This window comes from Vidua chalybeata, chromosome 10 (assembly GCF_026979565.1).
Source record: "Vidua chalybeata isolate OUT-0048 chromosome 10, bVidCha1 merged haplotype, whole genome shotgun sequence".
In the NCBI taxonomy this organism is placed as follows: Eukaryota; Metazoa; Chordata; class Aves; order Passeriformes; family Viduidae; genus Vidua; species Vidua chalybeata.
Genome location: NC_071539.1, coordinates 9,652,791 through 9,671,681, shown reverse-complemented (window position 1 = coordinate 9,671,681; position 18,891 = coordinate 9,652,791). Strand labels below are relative to the sequence as shown.

The 18,891-nt window shown below is 39.6% G+C and overlaps 1 protein-coding gene across 10 annotated transcripts in view; it reads left to right on the top strand.

Moving 5' to 3' along the window:
• The window catches only part of ARMC9 (armadillo repeat containing 9), a 57,237-nt gene that overhangs the window by 32,558 nt on the left and 5,788 nt on the right, over positions 1 to 18,891 (top strand). For 5 of the 10 annotated variants that reach the window (XR_008432562.1, XR_008432559.1, XR_008432560.1 and 2 more), the window contains 6 exons: positions 681 to 771; positions 2,071 to 2,129; positions 6,773 to 6,877; positions 7,998 to 8,113; positions 13,157 to 13,281; positions 16,623 to 16,755. Coding sequence is in view for 6 of the 10 variants with exons in the window: in XM_053951530.1 (XP_053807505.1) it covers positions 681 to 771; positions 2,071 to 2,129; positions 6,773 to 6,877; positions 7,998 to 8,113; positions 13,157 to 13,281; positions 16,623 to 16,755 (629 nt within the window). In the remaining 4 variants the exon portion in view is untranslated. Of the gene's footprint in view, positions 1 to 680; positions 772 to 2,070; positions 2,130 to 6,772; positions 6,878 to 7,997; positions 8,118 to 13,156; positions 13,282 to 15,220; positions 15,367 to 16,622; positions 16,756 to 18,891 lie in introns of those variants that run through there. The other 5 variants (XR_008432561.1, XM_053951527.1, XM_053951529.1 and 2 more) reach the window with 4 other exon arrangements.

Below are 18,891 nucleotides of genomic sequence, written 5' to 3'. Positions count from 1 at the left end.
TAAAAGGAGTTCTTCCTGCTTTTCCTTCTGCCTGGTATGGAGTTGGTTATTTGGGGAATGAGCAGGAGGGAGGTTTCAGAACTAGGAACTGATTTCCTGTGAAAGTTAGTCTAATGGTAATGACTGCGTTTCAACTTCTATGTTTGAGGAAGCTGCTCCTGGGATAGCAGCATGTCTTTGTATCTTAAGAACTAACCCAGAGAGTTATGGAGACATAATTGTTATCAGATATTCTACCTCACAGAGCACAGAGGACTGAAAGTGATCATAAATGCTTAAAGACACAATATCAAGGCTATAAGAAGCCATAAAGAGAGAGAACAGGTTTAAAGTCAAAGCTGGTTCTGCTTTCTTTCTCTGAACTTTGCACTGTTGTCTCTGTAGGTGCAAATTTTATCCTGTTCTGATGACTGTTGTGCACTGAATTCAGAAGGCAAAAGCATCTGTTGTAAAAATTTGCTGTTCATCGTGGACATGTCACTGCTTAAGCCTTGAAGCAATCTAGAGAGCGTATTTCTTTTTTCTGTGCAACACTTGGAGCTGGACACTGTGGTTTGCTTCACACTGCCTCTGCTTCCCCTGACCAAAAAAAAAAATATATATATATATATTTTAGCTAACAGATCTGTCACTGTGGTGACGTGAAATACTGATCTACCAATGCTTTCTGCTACATCCAGGGAATGGAAGAAATTCTGCGCTGCTTTATCAAGGAAAGAAATGAAGAGATGGTTCGCCAGATGGAATTTGTTATCAAGCAACTCAATTCAGGTCAGAACACATGCAGCTATCAGAGCTTTAAATCTTTCACAAAAGCCACAAAAAAGTTCATGTTTCTACTTGGCATTGGAAACCTCAAAGAATAACAATAATGTGATGGTCTGAGAGACGGTGAATAGTGAATGTCAGGATTTGAAAGTAATGTATTTTAAGATTTCCTTTATGTTGTAGTAATAAAGAAGAAATAAAAGGCGGAGTAAGACACAATTCCAAAGTTTTAGGATCATAAATAAAATGACCTTAGCTGTTCTCTTTCATGCCAGTGGTCTGATGGTAATGAGAGACTGCTGCCAACTGCAAATATGCAGTAGAAATTTGTAAAATAGGATTTAGTGACTAGGTTTGTCTGTGATCATCTCTTGCTCTATTGAGGTGTAGCTTTATGTGAAATTGCTTATCCTGAATAGGGAGCAGAGACCATCCTTTTTGGAGAGGATGTTGATGGGTCATCGAAGTTGTAAATGCTGTAATACAGACTGAGAAGGTGGAATATTTATTCGATTTTCTGTTCCCTGTGACTGAAAGGAAGACTGAAGAAAGAGAAAGCAAATAATGAAAAGGAGATTAGTTCTGGTTGCATCTTTCTGTACAGTAAACATAGAACAAGTTGAACTGCTCTGTTGGCTTTTGGAAAGAGAACACAGCCTGTCTTACAGTTCTAGCTTGTAAAAGAACAAATAAAATATTTAAGCACTGTATTGCCACTATATAATATTTGTTCTTCAGGGTTATAGAACCACTCCTCTTCTACCTGCAAATGACATTTTTAAGAGCTTTTGTCTGAGTCATTGAGGAATATAAGTTGTGTTTTCAGATTTCTAGCATAAGCCTGGCCACTTTCTTCCTGAGGAAATAATTTTGTCCAAAACTTACAATAAGTATTCTGCATGAGTACTAACTTTTTATGTACAAAAGCAGTATAATATTAAAGTGTTTGTAGGGAGAACTAGAGTCTCTTATTAAAAAATATTCGAAAAAATAGACAAACTTGCAAGTACACACACTTTCATACTAGTCTTGTCAGTAAATACAGTGAGATGTCACCATGGATTTTATGAGAAAGTAACTATTCCAGAGTGTTTCTGCCATTTTCCAAAATGTGAATTGATTTCAGTGATTTCTAGTAGAATGCTTATAGGATCAAATTATTCCAATAGTTGTTCTGAAAAGGACATGTCTGTATGAGAAGCAGGTTAAATCTTACTCCTGTAAAACTGAGGTAATAATAAGATCCTATTAAGTTGTACATGTGCAACTTAACTGACACCATTTTGTTTTGCTTCTTTCTAGAAGAGCCATTCAATGATAGTTTTGTGTCTGATGATGATGAGGAAGAGGAGTATGAGGAAGTAAGTAAAGGCTTTCTGACACTTTTTAGAAAAATCCTTAACCTTCTAGAAAGAAAATGTTTGTGTCAATAATGCAGACTTTGGTTGTCTGGTTGGTGGGTTTTGCTTTTGGTTTTTATGTTTACTTAATTATTCTTGCATTAACAAGAAAATTGGATCTGTTTCCATTACCTTTTCTTCATTTGAACTCCTACTCTTTTATTTTAGCAACTCACCACCTCTGTGATAATTAAAGGATTATAGCTTGATATAAGTGAAGAGATGAGGAGTTACTGTAGCAGTAGGAATTTTGCTTTCAAGCAGACCTATCAGATGCAGTTAAAAAAAAGTATATTACCAGAATAGTTTATAAACAGGTTGTCACTTTTTCTTAAGGTGTCATTATCTCTTCAGGGTGTGACTTTATTTGCTGTTTAAAAACTTTGAAATATATTTAGTAAATTGCTGGAATGTAAGAAAGGGAAACAGTTATTACAAATAAGGAATAAGTCCCATGAGAAAATAAAATAAAATAAATTAAGTATGAGAAACTATATCAAAGCTGATTAGCTTTGTATTTCCATCTCTGCTGATAAATGCATTCTATACCAGTATTTCAACATCTTTTAAGAAGCTGTCTTCATAGAGCCATGGGTGTAGACAACACAACATACTGGATCACCTAAATTAACAACCAAAGCGAGATGTAAATCATGTGAGGGAAATGTTATACCCAGTTTTCACTGGTGGTGTTGCCATTTCTGTACTGCCATAAGTGCACAATGGAGGCTTGAAAATACAGTGTCAGCAGTTACGTGGGAGTTTTATCTTGAGGAAATCTACCCCGCTGCATTTTTATTTTATTGAGAAGCCTTGCGTGAGAAATTTAAAAGAACAGCTATGGTAATGTCCTGGAAAGAATATTTGTGGCTACTTAGGTGTGTGTATGTGTGCAAATACATTCATAGCATGTGTTTGGCCCTGAAGAAGTCAGTGACATGGAGAGTGAGTGAACTGCAAACTGTTCTTGTATTAGAAGTGTTACTGCAGACAGATTTACTGAAAACCGTGCTTTTAGACTAGATATAAGTTTTTTGTCCTGAACCAACAAAGAATAAGACAGATAAAACTTAGTTGTGTCCACATTCTAGTAGCTCGTTGCCCATTCATGGGAATGACAGTGACTTGGGGAAAACCAAGTCTAAAATTTGTCCTGTTACTGCAGCATGACAGATTGCGTTTTCCAGTGCACATTGACCTTTTTCTGTTTTGAGAGCATATAAAAATGCAAATATCCTGACTGCAACAGGTGTGGTGTGCTCTCAGCTGCTATGGGGTGCAGCATCATGCAGGATCCAGCCTTTGCCTGTCAGTGTCCAGGGAAGTCTTGCATTAGTTGCATTATTTATCCAGTTTTTGTGTTGTGTTGTGTTGTGTTGTGTATACCTTTTGTGTTGTGGCACAATAGGTGGTGAAGTAATAACTCCTTTGCCTAAAGTTAGAGCTATGTGGAAACTCTAAGTTTAGAGCTAGAAAATAAGTTTTATTTAACAATCAACTCTCCCCTTTTTATTCTAAGGGGAGAGTTCTAAGTGAATTCTAAGGGAATACAGTAAACTTTTCTTTTCTTGTAGGATTAGATTATTGTAATTGTTTCACCTCCTGCAGTCCCAAAGTCTATTTTTTATAATCTTTCCACTCCTCCAACTGAAAATCAGTGCTTGTAGTGCAAGATGGGCTTCTTGGAAATGAATCATGAAAACTTTCTTTTGCTTAAATTGCTGCTTAACACCTTTTAACGGATGTTTCAAGGCTTTGAGTGTCTTGGGTGTATGGTGAAAGTCCAAGATGATAAGACCTTTGCTTGAACGTCAATATACTTTTTTAAAGGATACTGTGTTGTGAAAACACATGGATAAGGAACTCCTTCCTGAAAGATGTGGCATTGAATTGCATGATAATGTTCAATGCTTCCATCACTTTACCTGTTCCTGAAAATGAAAGGAAGGTGAATTCTCCTGTTCAGTCCTACTCCCTAGATGAGTTGCTGCTACTTACAATCCCAGCAAAGGCTCTAGGTCAAATCCTTTTGAAATGTATTTTTGCCACTGGATCTTCATGTGATTAAAATGGACTTCTGGCATTTCTTATTATTTGACTCAAAAAATAACAGTAGGCTTTTGCGTCCAATTTCAGTTTTTCATTAGCTTTGCCATTATATTAAAAAGAAAAGCCAAGTTTGAAACTGTTTTTAGTGTAACATTCATTGCAACACATTCTGAATCCTTATTGCTGCTGGGAACTAAAATTCTGTTCTGCTGCAAGGACATTTGGTTTCTTAGTCGCTCTGTTTAGAAAATATAGTTTACAAATATCATGGCAGAAATGCATGATGTTGTTACTTTGTTAAATAGACAAAGATTTGTTGACTCACTACCTCAATGCTTGGAACTCTTTTGTATTTTGGAATTGCAGTGAGTTATTGTTCTCAATGGTGTTCTGTGATAACATCTAATGTTGTGATCTGGCAACAGAAAGTTTTGGAAAATTTTATCAAAAGTGTTGCTTTTATGTAACTTTTAAACTACTACAGACTGAGTACATTTCAGAATATGTCCATATATTGCCAGTTTTGCCAGTTTAGTGACATGCTTTCAGACTGCTTACTGATGTTAGAATTTGTTGCTCAATACCTTTATTTATACCTTTACAACTTAAGAAACAACAAAAAGCCTCTCATGCAGCCTTGATTTGCAGGTTTTGCTCCAGCTTTAATTGTTTACAAGAGCATGCAAATGTTCCCAGTGCTGTTACTATTACTTTTCATGGGGTGTTTTTGGGTTTTTTGCTTTTATCTGTGTTTAATTTAGAGTTGATGAATTCTATCCTGGCTGTGAGCAGATCTTGTGGTAACTCCTTTATTCTAAACACTGTGGCTAAGATGCAGTTGAGCCTGTTAGAGGAAAATTCTGGGATTTCTAAGGGCATCATAGTTCAGAAATTCAAGGTTCGGTAACTGTCTTAACGCTGGAGCATATAACCATATTAAAAATGTCTCTGTGTGTGCTGTTATTCAGAATAAATTGGCTTTTGTGTTTGTCTGTAAGCTTTAAATTAACTAGTGTAGAGCTTAGGATACACTGGCTCCTGGAGTACATACCCAGCCTTGAGATGTCAGCCTTCTGGGGTGTGTTGACACCCACAGTCACAGTGTGTATTTCCTGGTGCTCAATACTCTCTTGACTGGTCTGTTAAATACTAACTTAATTTATCTTCAATATTTGATCTTTGCGTTCGTTTTTTATTTGACTTGGACCATCTTGAAAAGCTGCTTGTTAAAGTGAATATGTGATATTGTAGCTCTGTTTAGTTACAAGCTGGAGCTGTGTGAGGTGACTGTACAGTGACGATTTATCAGAAACCCTCTGATCCACTGTCACTCAGCACCTGGCAATAAAATCAGAGAGCTGCCGTGTGAAAATCCACTTCAGCCGCAGAGTACATCAAAAGAAAGAGCTTAATCACAGGGCTTCCAGCCATTACATTAACGGGCTTGGCTTCCAACATCATCTGCAGCCTGTGAGCAGTGGGGAACAGGGCACCAATTGTGTTATTTCAGCAGTGCAGTGATGGCACATGGGCAAAGTCCTTATTTTGTACAAGGAGGCAAAGGAGGGACACTTTCAGGCTCGGTTACCTGGCAGGTTAAATAATGTCAGGGAGCAGGATTGGCTGCATTAACAAACCTTGTTAAAAAAAAAAAAATAATCCCCCCAGACCTATTTATAGAGCTTATCTTTGCAATTTCCCCCCCCCACTCCCCCCAGTAAAAATACACTATACTGTGGACTTTGGAGTGTGGTTTCTTGGTGGGGGGCAGGGGGTGGTGGGTTGTTTTTTTGCTTGATACAGATGATTGTTGCCTAGTCTACAAGTGTTTATCCTTTTGCCATCATCTGGGTTATTTTTCACCATTTCACCAGCTTTCCAGGTAATTAAGAGCTGAGTGTGACTATCTAAATCTCACAAAAGTAAAACTGCTTTTCATTTTCATTGTGCTCTGGAGTTCATCAGAGTCCAGTGGACATTGTTTTTAATGGAGTTTATGCCAGGCTCTCTACATAACGATACATACCTTTTTAGAACGAGTCCTTTACTTTTTTTCATTTACAGTTTTTGACAGCCATTTACATTTACTGTCACAACAGGTTTCAAAAGCAAAGGACATTTTCTTCATCTGGAGTGGGTCTGTCTTAGGATATCCTGTGCAGGACAGAAGAGAATCCTTTTTAGTAGCAAAACACAAGCAAAAATACTGACTTGTTCTTGTACTACTAATTTTGGTTTGCTGGAGGAATCCCTCAAACTTCAAAATTTCCTGGCTTTTTTGATCTGTAGAAGCTGCAGAGCTTCCATGAAAGATGAATCATCCATAGTTATTCTAGAAATAGGCACTGGAGAGTGAATTCTTGGTAGTTTTTACTTGAAGTTGGTTACATTTGGGTTTGTAGAATAAAATCATCAGAGGATTGTTGCCTTGTTGTATGATATTTTTATTCTGAAATACTGATTCCAAGCTTTTTGTACCAGCTTTTTTTTTTTTTTCTTTTTTATTACTAGCTTTAAAGCTTCCTTGCACATCTGAGTTTCTTGTTGCCTTGCAGGAGGACAGTGACGTCCTGGAGCCTGATCTGGACAAAGATGAAGTTTTGCTGCCTCAGCTGGGGGAGCTTTCAGGAGAGAAGCTGCTAACAACTGAGTACTTGGGCGTGAGTACCACTCCTTAGAATATTAAATTAATTTCCGGGGTTAAGTGTTTTATTTCAGTAGTTTCACCACTTTATTCAATTTGTTGCTTGAAGAGGCAGGTGCTACCTGAAGAGCAGTCTGAATCTTTCACAGTCTATGTATGAGCTGCTGCTCAGGAGAAGCAGAACCAGTGTGAGAAAGGAGCTACCCTTTCACAGGGGGTGGTCAGGCTATGGCTTAATAATAAGCTACAGGCAGCCTTAGGGTTCTAGTGCTACACCAGTGACTCTGAGCACACAAAGCACAGTGCTGAGCAGGTTAATACTGGAACGTTCTGCTGATCTGAAATTATTTTAGAAAAAAGAAAAGTTGAAAAGTCAACAGCTCCTGCAGGCGTTGTGACGGATCAAGTATTGTCTGCCTTACTTCAAGCAGCAAAAAGCTCTTAAGTAAAAAGCATAACGTTTGTATGAATGCCATTTAGTGTGCTGTGACTAATTTGAGATATTCAGAGGGCTGGAGCACCTCTCCTGTGAAAACAGGCTTAGAGAGTGGTGTTATTCAGCCTGGAGAAGAGAAGGCTCCAGGGAGACCTTATTGTGGGCTTTCAGTCCTAAAAGGGCCTACAGGAAAGCTGGAGAGGAGCTCTTTCACAAGAACATGTAGTGATAGGACGAGGGGGAATGGCTTTAAACTGAAAGTAGGTCAGATTAGATATAAGGAAAAAATTCTTCCCTGTGAGGATGGTGAGGCTCTGGCACTGGTTGCGCAGAGAAGCTGTGGCAGCCCCATCCCTGGAAGTGTTTGAGGCCAGGTTGGATGAGGCTTTGAGTAACCTGATGTAGTGAAAGGTGTCCCATGGCAGGGGGTTTGGAACTGGATGGTCTTTATGAACCTTTCTAACCCAACCCATTCTATTATAAATGTGCACTTTCTGGATTGGAGAGTCCAGAATCCTGACAATGGAAAAGTGACCTGAGGGAAGATGTTGTGAAAGAGCATTGATTCCAGGCAGTTTTATCCAGTGACACCAGAATGCAATTTGGCTTCTGCTGCAATGTTTCTATAGAATTTTCTCTATGGCTTCAAATACCTGTTTTTCCACTGCATTATTTTTTTTCTTCATTTCCTGTGTATCAGATAATGACTCACACTCCAAAAACTAAGAAGAAGCAATTTGCTGGTGTCCAGCAGAGTATAGATGAGCCTCTCCAGAGACCTGTGACACCAGGTTATCACAGAACTGCATATCTAATGTAAGTGCAAACAAATGAGACCAAGTTGGATTTTTTAAGCTCTTTTAAAAAGTATAACAACAAAGAAAATAAGCCCATAACAATGCCTAATAGCGAAACCTTCCCTATCTAAAAGTGCATTGCCATTGTCATTCATTGTGGATAATTTCAAAAAAAGGAGCAGAACTTTACAGGCAGAGAAAGGTCCACTGGCTGAGGTCACATTCTCAAAATAGTTGAATAAATATTTACTGATCAGGTTGATTTAAATTTGCATCCTCTTATAAAATATTCCATTGGAAAGTTGCACCAAACATCTACAATGCCTGGGATCTCCCACTTCACAAGCAACAAAGTCTATTTGCTCTGGGGAGGTTTGTTAGAGGACAGATGAAAAAGAAAATGGATAGGATAAAAATCTTGTTATGTTGTGTTTCCTTGCTTTGGAAGAAATACAGTGTCCATCAGATGTGTGTGTGACACTTTGCTCTTGATGTGATTTGAGTCAGAGTAGAAGGGTTCTTGTAAATGGAATAAAGGAGTCTTACCACGTAGAGCTCCTTGAATATTCTCTGCCTTCTGTTAGAACAAGTATATCTTAATTTCTGAGATGAGCTTTCTCCTGTTCACTGTCCTGACTGAGAAAGTAAAATAGCAATGAGATCCCAAATTAAAATGATTTTTTAGCTTTCAGTTGCATAGTTTTGGATTTGATCAAGTCCAGGTAGCTATGATACAGGCATGTTTATTGTGAGGATTTAATGTTTTCATCTCTGTGGATACTTAATCTGAGAGACTACAAGACTAACAAAGTATGATAAGAGTACTCAAGGCTCACAGGATTGGTATAGGTATGTTAAAATGAATGGGTAACCTGAAAAGCACAATGTAATGAAATTACAGGTGGTTCTTCAAACACATCAGTCCTGAAGATTGTCCCATGTTGTCCCTCTGCCACTCTTTTCTTTCCTGTTCATATTTTCTATTTCTTAAAGTACACTTCCTCCTCATTTTAGTGTGGAAAATGGGTACAGAAGATGGTGAGGACTGATGTAGTTGCACAGGTGACTCTGAGTGAAGTCTGTTGTTTTGGATAAGGAGTGATCACAGCTTTATCTTGCCTCCCACTGTCTCATGCTGGAATTAGCACTGCTGCTAGTAGGAATGTGTACCATTCTTATGGAATTATATGTATGAGGTTACCAGGGCCTTGAAACAGACAAGTGTAACATACCAGATCTGGGCATGGACAAAACCCCAGAAGACATTTATTTTTTAAAAAAAGCAAGATGAAGGAAATACACACTTCCAAAGCAGAAGAATTTTTGGCTATCCAGTGGCATACTTTGCCTTAAAATCTTAATTTTTCTTCCAAGTACTGGCCTGGATAAAATGGCATTTGTTTGAACGTGGCCCTACTTTGTCTGCCTGGTATAGCCTAAATGTGGATTTGGAGTTCTGACTTTGTGTCCTTTCTTACAGCGGCCAACTTTTTGCACCATCACAACATCCACAGTTTTTGCAAGACCTCTCCCCATATATATTAAATGTGTGTGTTTGTGTGTCAGAAGAAAGCAGCAATTAATTAATATATTAGTAAAATAGTGATTATCTAACAATTTTCATGCAGTCCTCCAAAAGAACTGCAGGCCTTAAAAATCTAGACTGGTTAATCTATGCCTAAATATACACATACTGGTTTTCTATGCCTAAATATACATTGCCACTTTACTGTGGAGTCAGTGTTAGAGTTCAAGGTCCCACTTCCCCTGCACAGTATTTACATTCAAATATGGCACAACTTGAATCTTCTCAGTTGTGCCCCATGGTGGGCTTGGAGACCTGGAGTGATTCTGTGGAATTGGCTGTTAGGGCAGTGTTACAGTCCAGTTTTTCAAGTTACTAGAAATTCCTCTGCCCAAATTAAGGTGCTAACAAGACCATATGCCAAAGTCAATATTGTGCATTTTATTTGATAATAAATAAGAGAGAGAAAGGGAGAAGAAGGAAGAGAAAAAATCAGAAAAGAGGTGGGGGTACAGAAAGAGAGTGTCAGAGACAGATTGAAATTCTCACCACTCTATGGATCCCAAGGATGCTCCATTGATCCTCTCCAGCTCTGGTCTTCTTGGTGGTGAGGGTGCCCCAAGTGCACAGAATCCAATGGATGAGTACATGCTCAGGCCAGGTGGGAATGCCCAGGGGGGCAGGTTGACACAGTCTCTTGCAGCAGGCTCTGTGTCTGTTGCATCACTTTGCCTCACATGCAGTCCCGTGGTGCAAGGCCTTAGGAATGAGTCTGAGGGGTTCTTTGGGGATCTTTGATGGATTTTGACACCCCCTCAGCTTCCTGCCACATCAGTGTCCCATGGATGTGGCCTGTGGGGGTTGGGGGTTACACAGCTGGGCCAGTTTGTGTAAGGGATTTGTGTAAGGGAGGATGGGTATTCAGTGCCTCTGACCAGAGGCTACACCCAAAACTGCCTCCCCGCCTCGTTTCATGGGGGGAGTCTGTGTAAACCTGGCCTCTGTGGGCTGTGGTCTCCCTCACCCCAAACCCAGCCAGGGATGATTCTCTGCTGCATTTGGCTTTTTTGTGGATGCATTCCTTGCTCTCAGCCTTGTTTGCTTCTCCCTAGACCTGAGATGATTGAACATAATGACCCCTTTATCTTATCTAGGCAGCTTAACTCACAGTTCAAAGTTCCAGTCAGGCATGTTCAAGGAGGGGGGCTTCTGTGGTTGTAGCTTCTTTATACAGTTTTTGCTATAATGGGCAAAACTCCTTCCTAACAATGTCTAAGGCATGAACTATTTCAGTCTCTGCCAGGCAGCCTTACAGCCTGTTTAGAAAGTATATTTTCAGGAATAAATCATCACTATCACTGGAGTGTCTAAGCATTACATTCTTGCTTTATAAGTGGAGAGAAAACCAAGCTTGTGGAAATGAAATTACATTCCTCTGGGAAGTCAAAAAAATGGTGTCAAACCCATGGGAGTGGCTTTTATGTCCCAGTGTCATGTATTGCAGTGCAATTTTTGCATCAGAAATAATCTCTGGAAGTGATTGCTGCCTCTCTTTAGCACCATCCACCCAGGCAGGGTGTTTACTTAAATGTCCCGGGATCCTGGAGTGACGCGACTCTTTTATTTGGCACAACTTGAATCTTCTCAGTTGTGCAGCTTGTGCCTCTGCGAGACGGCTTCAGGTCACTGCTGGATACAAATTAAAAACACATTTCTACCATGCTGGTTCTGGTAGATCTTAGTCTAAGAGAAGTGTTAGTTTGATGGTGTGAAGCAGCCTTTACAGATTGCCTCACTATGCAAACTGCAGAGGAGAAATGTAAACAGCAGAAATCTAACCCTGTGAAAATATGTGAAAATTAATTTCCCTCCTGCTCTGCCCAAATGGTAGAAATACTATGAGTGTTTGATGCTCCCATGTTTTAAGCAGGAAACAAGCAGTACCACCCTGAATGAGAAGTTTGTCCTTTGTACCTAACTAATTTGTGTGCAGGAAACTGCAGTGAGTAGATGAAGACATTCTCTAACTACATTTTACAGCAGAAAAGGACAAGCTTTGATGGCTTTTATGCTGTTCTAATTTTAGTACAAATTCATTTACTAAAATAAGGAAATACTCGCTTGGAAATTATTGCAGGAGGAAGACAATAAAAACTTAGCTGCCTTAATTTGAAAGCAATATCTGAACTGGATGTATTTTGTAGTTTAAATAATTTAAGTGGCTTGTATCATATGAATTCTCATGAAAAATGACACTTTTGCCCTGGATACAGCTTGTCTACCGGATACAATGCAGGACAGCTCATCTGAATATCTGAAGTCTTGTGTTCAGCAGAGTGGTTAAACTACATTAAAAATTTTTGTAAATGCTTCCATTCAAAATTGAAGTGAATATAACTTGTTTGAAGTTCTTCATGTGAGACTCAATGTAATTAATATATTCCATTTAAAAACATCATGAAAGAGCAAGCAGTTGAGGAGATACTATAACGTGTCTGAGTTGTTGGTTCATACCTCCAAACAGGAGGGGGGTGAAGATTTTTAGTGCTGAATAGAAGTATTCACACAGAAAATTAATACAGAATAGCCACAGAACATGAAGCAGCCATTTCATGCTAATTTTTCTATGACTTCCCAGTGCAGACAAGGCTCTAGTTACTTCAGATGAATTGTCATGGGATCCCTGTATGGACAAGCTCTTGCTGTATGGAGCTGAGGGAGTCAGGAAATACTGGAAAGCTGCCTTCTTCTTTTTTTCATTTTTCCCTCCTTTAAAGACTCGCTGGCTGTGATCACTCAAGGGGGCCTGAACTACTTAATATTCTGCTAGCTATTTCCTTGGAAACCAATTTAGCTGTGAAATCATTAACTGCCTTCTTGGACTGCATCCTTTTTACTAGAAATGTAGTTTAGTTACCTTAACCTGTTATTGGGCAAGGAAACTTCGCATGTCTGCCAACTTCTTTTCACACACTTTTCACACCCTCTCACTTGTGCTGTGTTTTATTGCTTACTAGTAAGCAATTGTGTCCCTGTTCTGTCCTTCAGCTGCTTCAGTTTCCCACTGATCCACTTCACTTGTGAAATCAAGAGTTCCATTTGTTGCCTACTTTGTTTTAAGTCTGTGTTGCATATTGCTTTTTAAAGTGAAATCCTTGTAATGTTCAGAAGTAAATGTTAAATCCTTGAAAAAGCTAAGTGTTGAAGACATCTCAGACCCATTTCTACAATCTTTTTCTTTAAGTGTCATGGTGGTATTTTGGGTCTTCAGACTGCAGGGAGTTATAGTTTCCTTTCCTCGGCTCTTTTATTGCAGGAGGAAAAAATGCCAATTTCAAATATGTTTGATGTCAGCTCATTTGGGGGAGGTATAGTCAAGCAGTTAAATTACTTCCTTAGTACTGGTTTGCAATATGAAATATAAAATAATTTCAATGTGTACTATGTCATTACAGACAATTAGAAGAAATTAGAATTTACTCTGATTAAACTTTTTATACTGTGAGCATTCACCTTGCATTCTCCTTTCTCCTCCAGGCCAGAAAACAGTAGCAGTTCCTGTCACGATAGGGATGAGAAGCTGCAGTCTCCACTGAGTGGTCCTTCTTCCATTTGTGGTGGGAGACAGTCCAGCATTTCTGACTTCTGCATTTCCCCCTCATGTAAGGATGGCCTGTGGGTGCTGTTCTTAATTGCTGATGACTTCCTTGACTGGGGCAGGTGTAGGGGGCCTGGACTGTGTGTTGTAGGTTGGGGATTCTTTTAGTGTAGTGTGGAAATGGCCCTCTGTTTATAGAGCCTGGGTCAGTCTGCAGGACCTTGGGGTACACGGGAGACTTCAGCTCCAACTGAATGAATGGCCACAGAAGGTAACGTGTGGCCAGCAGACACCAATGGTCTCACTTGCCTCGCTCCATCTTGCTTCCTGTGGAAGTGCCAAGGATCAAACCCAGGGCTTCAGGTGCTCTGCAATGTCCCCTGCCCAGGGAAGGAGCTGCAGAGACAGTGCACTTCCCAACAGGCAAAGCCCCTTGCTTGATCAAATATCCCTTGTTTGGATCTAAATGAATCACTGTCTGCTGGCACCTGCAGGCTCCGTTGGCTGTATCTCAGTGTTAGAGAGAAAGGCAGCTGCAGTTATCTGCTGAGATTTGCAACTGCATTCAGACCATCCAGGGCTGTGGAGGATGGGCAGCCTGATGCTGTGTGGCTGCATTGTGGGTGATGCTGCTAAAGATTCTGCCCTTGCAGCTTCAGCTGAAATTAATGCAAACTCAGCTGGGCCTGAGAGCTCAGAAGCATGTGATGGAATTTAAAAGGTTATAGCCTTCTGAAATACTCGATTGCTGAACTTCTGATATCCACGAGATCTTGGAACACTGGATGTTGGAGTTTTAACCTTCCTGGAGGGATTCATTAACATTTCCAATTACAGATCTAAGGCAAAATGTTCAGCAGCATAGATAAAGGATCTTGCAGCACATCCGGGACAGAATTATTAATAAGTTCAGGCAAAGTGTGCCTTTTCTTTTCTGAAAAATATGCTTTGAAGCAGTAAAGGAATAGCATACTTTTTACTTTCTCTTCTATTTTTTTTAAATTTCCTAAAGGAAATGAAAAGGATTCTGAGAAAAGTAACTGAGGTCTTGCAGACAGGAATTCGCTTGCATAATGCCTAGAGCTGATAAATGGAACATGCTGAAGGAGAGGAGGATAGGAGCAGGAGAAGCTCCTGTCCACGATGGACACTTGGGTTCTTGCTGTTGTGCAGCAATGAGAGCTGCTGTTCTCAGCCTCACTGTGCACAGTAACAGTTTGGGGGGTTTGGCCGACCAAGGGCAGCAACTCACACCAGCAAAGGTTGTAAACTAAGTAATTTGGCAGTTTTCCTGCAGAGAAGGAAAAAAAGAACAGATTTTTACATACCTGTGCTTCGTAAAGGAAATTAAGCCAAGTAGTTATCAAGGGTGTTCCTATTCAGTGTTTTAGAGTGTAACTGGATGCAATTCCTAAGGCATTATGCAGCCATCCAGAGCCCAAGTGAACAGATTTTGGTATCTTTCCAGTGAGATGCATTCACTCACCTCTGTCACTTTTGCTGTGCTGCTGAAGCTGTCTGATAGTCTGTTTTGTAGAGATTTGTGAAGAGGTTTAAACAGGCAGCCTGAGTCAGTCAGCAAAGTAAATGTTGTTGGTTTTTGATGAATATTGATTTAAAGCCTTTATGCTGAGGATATTTCTGCCAGCTTAAATGTTTCATTTTGTCAGAACTTTGCTTGTAGCCTCTGTTTAAAACAGTCTGTTAGCTACTTTCAGTCAAAATTATATGCAGGTGGCTACTGATAAGACTACTAGATTATATTCTTTTCCTGTAGAAAAATCTTTGAGGTCAGAACATACAACATATTGCTAGTTTATATGCATTATACATGTAAAAACACAAATAATTTTTGTGTGTGACAGAGGAAATTTTTCCTAGCATTAATCCGGGCTATAAAATAACATTGAGCTACTTGAAAGATGGCCTGAGGTTTGTTTCGGGTTTTTGCAAGTAGCAGTGACATATGTGCTTGTCTGTCTTATCTTTTGAATTACATTTAGATATGAGGGAACTAGAAATGAAGTGGAACGGAAGAGAAAAGAGAGACTGCACTGCTGGACCCCCTGGTTGTTATGTCAGTGACAAGACTTTATTCTGCAGGATGATAATTGAGCTGGGTCTTTGAACATCTCCACTTTTCCAAAAGGCAATGGGGATTGTAATATTTAAATTGAAAAGGCTTTAATTTAAGACAAGGGAAAATAAGCCCTTTCTCTTCTGTTGCCTTCTAAGATAAAGCAGGGAACAGAAATGTGTAAAAATAATGGTACTGCTTCTAGAGGCTTTCATGATCCTCTGCTAAACATCTCTGCTGTGCAATAAATATGCTGTTTATTGACTTCTGATCTTGGTCTAATGGTCATTCTGCAGTACTACAAATATTTCAGAATATTTGTTTACCAGCATGACATGAGTACCTTGGGACTCAGAGTTTCATGCAGACAAGTCATGAAATGAATAGTAAGAGACAAAGAGTGAAAAAACCAGAATAAAAGCTTCATGTGAACAATTAGCCTCCTCAAGGGGCTATCTCAAGGAGGCTAAGTTTAGCCTCAAGGAACCTTGATCCTATTTTGTTTTCCAAAAATGAGCATAGTTCTTTAATGTCCTCCTGGAAATATTTGGTTGTTCTTGAATTGGTCTGATTTTGTCTGGGTCTGTCCTCTCCCCCTTTATCCTTTGATTAAGAATCAATAATTTTTGCACTGTTTTATTTTTTTGTCTCCTGTGGGCAGAAAACTTGTGGACCAAAGATGAAACTTGGTCATCTTCCTACACTTACTATGCTGAATGCCAGACAGAACATGTGCTGGGCAGCAAAATGTCTGTCTGAGAGTGCCCTGATCTGCATTCTCATCAGCATGAGAGAGCAAACCAGGACAGCAGCCTGTCCTGAGCATGGCAGGAATGGAGCTAGGGATTTTCCCTAAACTTTCATTGAACTTGCACATCTTGGTAGCCTTGTGGTTCTAAGCAGAGTGTCCTTCACTCCTCCATTAGTGTAATGCAGAAATTGAATCTGACAGAAGTGTAAAGCACTTCTTTTTGTCTGCAGTGGCCCTGTTACTGTGGATATGTACAGACAACTGCAAGGGGTTGTTTTCCTATGGCTTTAATGAGATATTGGACGTAGCTGAAGTGTGTTAACTGCGGGTCTGCATGCTCCTATCCCATTGCAAGTGCACAGTGTAGCCAGTTTTATTTTCCAGCTGCAAAGGACTTAAATTATCACACTTGCAGCTGTTTTGCTCAGGTGATGAGCCCTAATACACTCTGCCACACAAACTCAGTAGCCTGCCAAAACCTCAAAGTTTCCTTCATACAGCAGAACTGTGACTTGATTGTATTTCTAATAAAACTGTAGGGAGACAACTCCTCACTGAACTTTGTTTCCTTTTTAAGCAGCAGTTGAAATGAAGTCATCTGAAGTATTTGCATCAGGCCATAGAATGGACCAACACATCCCAGCTGGTGATACCTTATCTTCTCAATCTGCTGACTTCACTGAGGACAAAGTAAATGGTCAATCACACAGGTATGATCTATCCAGAGGATACCTAAAATTGTGAGAGGAGTCTGACAGGATTTTCCAGCTAATTCCATGCTGCTGTAAAGACAATCTGTGAAGTTACTTGATGTGTGACGCAGTCCAGCCTGAGACAGCTGTGGTGGTGCTCGCCAAACAAAATACCCTTTGCTGTGCCAGAGGCAGCTGTTCAATTTCTAAACATCTGGTTCAGAATGAGAGAAGTCTCAAGCAAGACATTATTAATGAACTTCACATGTATGCTCAACGCAGCCTTCTGAAAATAAAATTTCCTGATTGCTTCCTTAGATGACTCAACACTAGCCCATGAAAATCATTTATTGGTAAAGAAATAGGTAGGACTGTGGGAACAGGATGGGAATTAACATGCAGAAGGAAGAAAAATGAAACATTTAAGTGGGTTAAGAGTGCTTAAAGATGCTGAGTTGCTAGCACTGCTGACCAGAGTCCTTAATTTATCCACTAGATGAGTATAGCAAAGGAGGCAAAGTTACGAGATCACCCAGCAATGGGTTTCAACTCTTCCTTGAAATTATTCCTGTGAAATGAAAAGTCTTGCTCTCCTTATCCTGCTTATCCTGTTCACCTTAAGCCCTCTGTGAAGCCTTTGTCATGTGTTCAACTGTGATGTTATATCCTGGATGAGAACTAGGAATTAATTAGCAATTGGACTAAGGTCTACCAAAGTTTTCAGGGCCTGCATGTGTCTTTCAGACATTAACAGCTTTTTCCTACAGCTAATTAGATTGGGCCAAGTTTTAAACAGTGTAGACAAATTTTAAAAGCAAATATGTTCCAGAACTAAAACACAGAATGGGTGGAGATGTGTTAAAGGAAAACTTTTATAAGCTCTTTATGCACCTGATTTTTCAGAAGTGCTTGGTTATTTGTGTCAATTACAGCTCTAGAACTTCTGAAAGATTCTGTGTCTAGAACTTTGTTTCCTTCATGCCTACAGATGCCAGTGTGTGGTTTTGGGTTTTTTGTGGGGTTGGTGTGGCTTTGGTTGTTTGCTTGGGTTTTTTTTCCCCAGCTGTACTGTTTCCATGGTGAGATCTGAGAAATTATACATTGTCAACAAATTGTCACTGGTTTCAGCTGAAGTGCTTAGCAGTCATACCTCTTGGCCAGCATTACTGGTTTTATTTCTGTTGTCTGTTGTAACAGTAGCTAAGTACATAACAGAAATACAAATAGACCATACAAATTTATAGCCAAATTGTTTGCTTTGTGATGGAGATAGGGATATTATCTTTCAGGCTTTGCTTCCAGGAAGCAAGTCAAATTGGCAGCATCTTGTCCCCCACCTTAGTGAGATGCTTTGCTTCCCTACATAACGTATTACTTAAAAGGTGTGTTCCCAGTAATTTTTAGTATTTGTTCACAAACATATGTCTAAATCTCAAGATGGAATTTATAGAAGTGAAGGCAAGGTGCAGTATCCTGCAGAGGAAGATCATATCTTTTCACCCTGTGTTTCCTCAGCATGCATGCAGTAATTTGGATTTCCAAATGCAGCCTTGAGTTACAGATATAGGAATGCAGCCATTCGCAGTCAAAGAGAGCACAGGGTTTTCTGTGTCAAGGGTCTTTTGTTAATATGTTGGTGTTGCAATACCTAGACCTGCCTTTTCATTCTTTCACTCCTGGATGCAGACTATAATTTGTTTGCAAAACAAACAGGACTAATAAATCACTGCTTTGCTCATAGTTTTGTCCACTGTAAGAACTGTCTCCTTCCTAGAGGCAAATAACTATTTGGCAAATACCAAGACCTTCCTAGAAGAGGTATGTATGAGAAAAGGAGGGCTAAGTTGGGCTGTGGAAGTGGTCACTTCTTTTTCCCCTCTTCCTTAGCAGTATAAATTGAGAACTTAACTGAACAGAGATGAGAGAAAGGTAGCAAAATAAATTGGAGAGAAGAATGAGAGCTTAGTAGTGACATTTCTGCTACAGCTGTTTTATTTCCACAGGAACAAATGATTGTTCCAACTGATGCAGGTCAGACTGAGTTAAATGACAAAATAAGCAATAACAATGACACTGCTATATGGAAATAAAGATGTTTAAATATCTCTGTGGTCCACGCCTTGAGGTTTTATCTAGCCAGTCTTATTTTTCGGT